At 41.5% G+C, this 3,753-nt stretch overlaps 1 protein-coding gene across 1 annotated transcript in view; it reads left to right on the top strand.

Annotated features, from left to right (window-relative positions):
* Positions 1 to 3,753, top strand: part of DCDC5 (doublecortin domain containing 5) — a 122,200-nt gene that overhangs the window by 4,976 nt on the left and 113,471 nt on the right. The window contains exon 2 of the mRNA XM_019519508.1: positions 2,061 to 2,242. Coding sequence (XP_019375053.1) covers positions 2,061 to 2,242 — 182 coding nt within the window. The remainder of the gene's footprint in view (positions 1 to 2,060; positions 2,243 to 3,753) is intronic.

Genomic DNA, 3,753 nt, shown 5'->3' with positions numbered 1-3,753 from the left:
ATTGCTGCATCCCACTTTTATAGGGATTTCAAGTCTTTGTCTGAAGTTGAGGTACTTTTCCATCCATATATCTTCATACAGATATTGTTTCTTATCATTCTCTTCGTTATCTCAGCTTGAGGTTGCTCCTGTCATAAAAGTCAGTCTTCCAGCCTTGAAAGTTGTTTAGGCTAAATTGCAAGACATGCAGAATTCCTCATTTAACCTGTTGCTTAGCCTATCTCTTCTGCACCTGGTCACAGACTGGTTCTTCAGCCACCCATTAATCAGTTCACTGTCTGGTAAATTGCATATTCAGCGCCTTAGCAAACCTCCTCTTGCTTACACAGGCACACTCTAAACATTCCATACACTCTACATTCATTCAATCAATCCCACTACTATCCTTAACATATTATATAAAAAGTTCATGGCTTAATTACATATATAAATGATTACACATAATATATATATACATATCCACTGAACATATTACTATCACTATAATACTCTTATCGCTTAATCTAAACATAACCTATTCAAACACACACTACACTTATGGGGACATTCAAAGCATCTTGGGATACTGGGGCACTATAAATTAACTTGTGTGCGGAGGGGATCTGGACAAAAGTTCAATAAACTGATTTACCCTAAATCAGTTAAGTCTGATACTACATCCATCCAGGTTTATCTTAAACCTGTTTCAGCCACTTTGAAAGTGGTTTATGTGCATTGAACTTCTGTTGTATTAAAGATTTGAGCTGGTTTCTGATCACTTACACTAATTTATGTGTCAGTTCTCTCCCTAGCCAATGAGAGGAACTAGGAGCATCTCTCAAGGACCTCTGTCCTTGGTAGCAACAGTTAAAGCTGCCCATTAATGTGTAATCAGCTGTCAACAATAATAAATGAAAAGCATAAAAAGAACAGAAGAAATCCAGTAGCTGGGCAGTACACTTTGCAGAAGTGAAAGTGTAAACTGGATAGGAGAGGGAGAATTGAATAATGAAAGCAGACGGTATGTTGTGTACTTTTAATGAATGTGACAAGTGTTTTGCCTTTTTCAAGACAAAATATTTGGACACCTTCCCACTAATGCTTTCCTGCTTCCTTGATATTTGTTTGTTACAAAGATATCATTCAATAACAAATACTTTTGTGATTGTGAAATTAGAAGGGGAGGTTTTCTTTGAGATAATATAAAACCCAATACTTATGGAACCAAATGGAATTATTTACAGTAATAAGGTAAAGCAAAGCACGTTCATACATGTTTACAGATCAGGGACATGATTATTAAAATGTGATATGTACTGTGGAAAAAGTATAAGAACCTACACTGTAACAGTATTGATCCTATCCACAATGTAGAGCAGGGGTAGGCAACATTTTTTGGCTGGAGTGCTGAAAAAAACAATGTCTACCTTGGAAGGTGCCAGAGTGCCGACATGCCGGATCCCAGAGCAGCTGTTTGCAGCCTCTGGGCTGCAGCTGGCCCATGAATCCAGTCTGCTTGTAGTAGGGCTTGCAGCCTCCCAGCCGCCTGCTAGGAGCAGCCTGGGCTCTGTGGCTAGCAGCAGCTGCTTAGAGCCCTGCCTGGCGGTGGCGTGCTGAGGAAAAAGGCCTTGAGTGACATGTTGGCACATGAGCCGGGGGTTGCTGACCCCTGATGTAGAGAATGATGATATTTGTTCACTCAGCTCTGAAGTTTATTATATAGTGCTGAAGGGTATCTGTCTAAAAATATTGCCTGTTTCCAGCACTTTCCTTCCTTTTCTTCTTTCTACTGAAAACTGTATGGATTTTTGTCATGTTCTTTCATGGGACAGCAGATCTACACAAAGGTTGGTGGTAATATTTCCTATTTTTCTGTTCATCTCTCTTCTATCTAGGTTCCTATACCTCAGCTATCACTGTGGTTTCCAAACACTTGCAACATGCTTACTTGTATCATGGTTAACTATAAAAGTATTATAAAGGTTTATATAATGTGGTAGACTGCAATGATTATTGCACATATGATTATTTCCTGAACCATGTATATAAAATCCACTAACTATTTGCTTCTATATTAACAGGATTTTGATTGGCCAATTGAAGGATTGCTGATTCCAAATAGTCCCTCACTAAAGAAACCAGCCGGTATGAAATCAGATTGGCTTATGCCTGTGAGACTACGGGTGTTACGCAATGGAGACATGGACAAAAGCAGGGCTGTCACCATCATTGTACCTGATCTTACAACCGTACTAAGTAGACAGTAAGGAAACAGAAGTTAATTTTAATAATGTCATAAACTTAAAAATGTCTTAAGACTTATATTTTACTTTAACTTGCGTATACCTTCAGTTAGCATATAGTGCATTGAATGTGTTACGAATAATTTAATCAGGATCCTACTCAAAAGCCACAGTAGTCTCCCAAAGCAACCACTTTTCTCATTCTCAAATAATACAGACAATTCACACTCTATTTATTAAGTAATTTACTCTAATTGCTGCTGGGAATTATTCTTTGGTCATTAATTTATGATGCATGAGCTTAAATTGTCAAAAGCTTGCTTGCCCGTAGTCTGTTGCTGGCAGTACAATATGTTATTATGCAAAGGAACCTGATTCAGAGGCAGCTTCTTGACATCACTTCTTTCTTGTGAAGGTAGTGTACACTCTGAGCTGATATATTTCCTGATAAACAAGGTAAAAACCACACAAGGTGAAAACTAACATGCTGTTTTAGGTCTTCTGTATTATGATGGACAGGGCACATTGACACACGTATTTATTCCAGCCTAGATTTGCTGTGCCATCTTTAGGCTGCACGTGCTTTTCTGCAACAGCCTGGGGCTGGCTGGGAACTATCCCAGTCAGGGGCAGCTCCCAGTCAGCTCTAGGTTGGGCAAGGAACTGTTCCCATTCAGGGAGCTCCCAGCCCCTGCTCTGCAATCACAATTGCAATCATGGAGTGGGGGCTGGAGAGCTTGTTCCACACCCAGCTCCCTAGCCCCTGCTAGCAGAGAGCTCCCAGCACTGGCTCCATGACCGAGGGGATGCCACTGGGAGATGCTTATCTTCCAGCCTGAGCTCTGCAGTCATAGGGGTTGGGCTGGGAGATAAGCATCTCCCAATGATGGCCTTGTCCTCAGTGAGCTGCTGCTGGGAGATAAGGGTCTCCCAGCCTGAGTCCCATGACCCCAGAGCTCAGGCTGGGAGATAAGTGTTATTTCACAGTAAACTGTGCTAATTTCCCATTAAGCGTCTCATATAGCCGCACCCACAGTGTAGCACTGATACAGACAGAGCTTAAAATCCTGTTTGTCAAAGGGGCAAGATAGAGTGGAAAGTGAAGGTTCTCCATCTCAGTCTGCCACAAGTCTGCTGAAACTGTTGTCCAAGAGACCCATTGTGAAAATGTCTTTAATTCACTGACATTGATCAGCTTGGAAATGACTAAAACTTATAGCTAATTTTCAACAGAATAGTCATTGAATGACAGAATTTGAACCACTTGCTTTAAAATAATGCCTGTTTCCTTCTAATGATATTGTAATACAGGGTGGCTACTTTGCAGCACGCATGCCACAAATGGTAGGGGGACAGCCTCTGTGTGTGGCATGTGGAGGACCAAGGAGGGGGTAGGCAGCACAGTGGCAAATAGGGCAGGAAGTAACAACAGAGCTGCACACTGAGCAGGAGGCACAGGGCAGGAAGCAGTAAGCAAAGCAGTAGATCAGGAAAGCAGGACAGGGCAGGGATTGGGCAGTGGAAGAGGAGT

This window comes from Gavialis gangeticus, unplaced genomic scaffold, assembly GCF_001723915.1.
Source record: "Gavialis gangeticus isolate Ggan-Ray unplaced genomic scaffold, GavGan_comp1, whole genome shotgun sequence".
Classification (NCBI taxonomy): Eukaryota; Metazoa; Chordata; order Crocodylia; family Gavialidae; genus Gavialis; species Gavialis gangeticus.
This window is presented reverse-complemented; position numbering and strand designations above follow the sequence as displayed.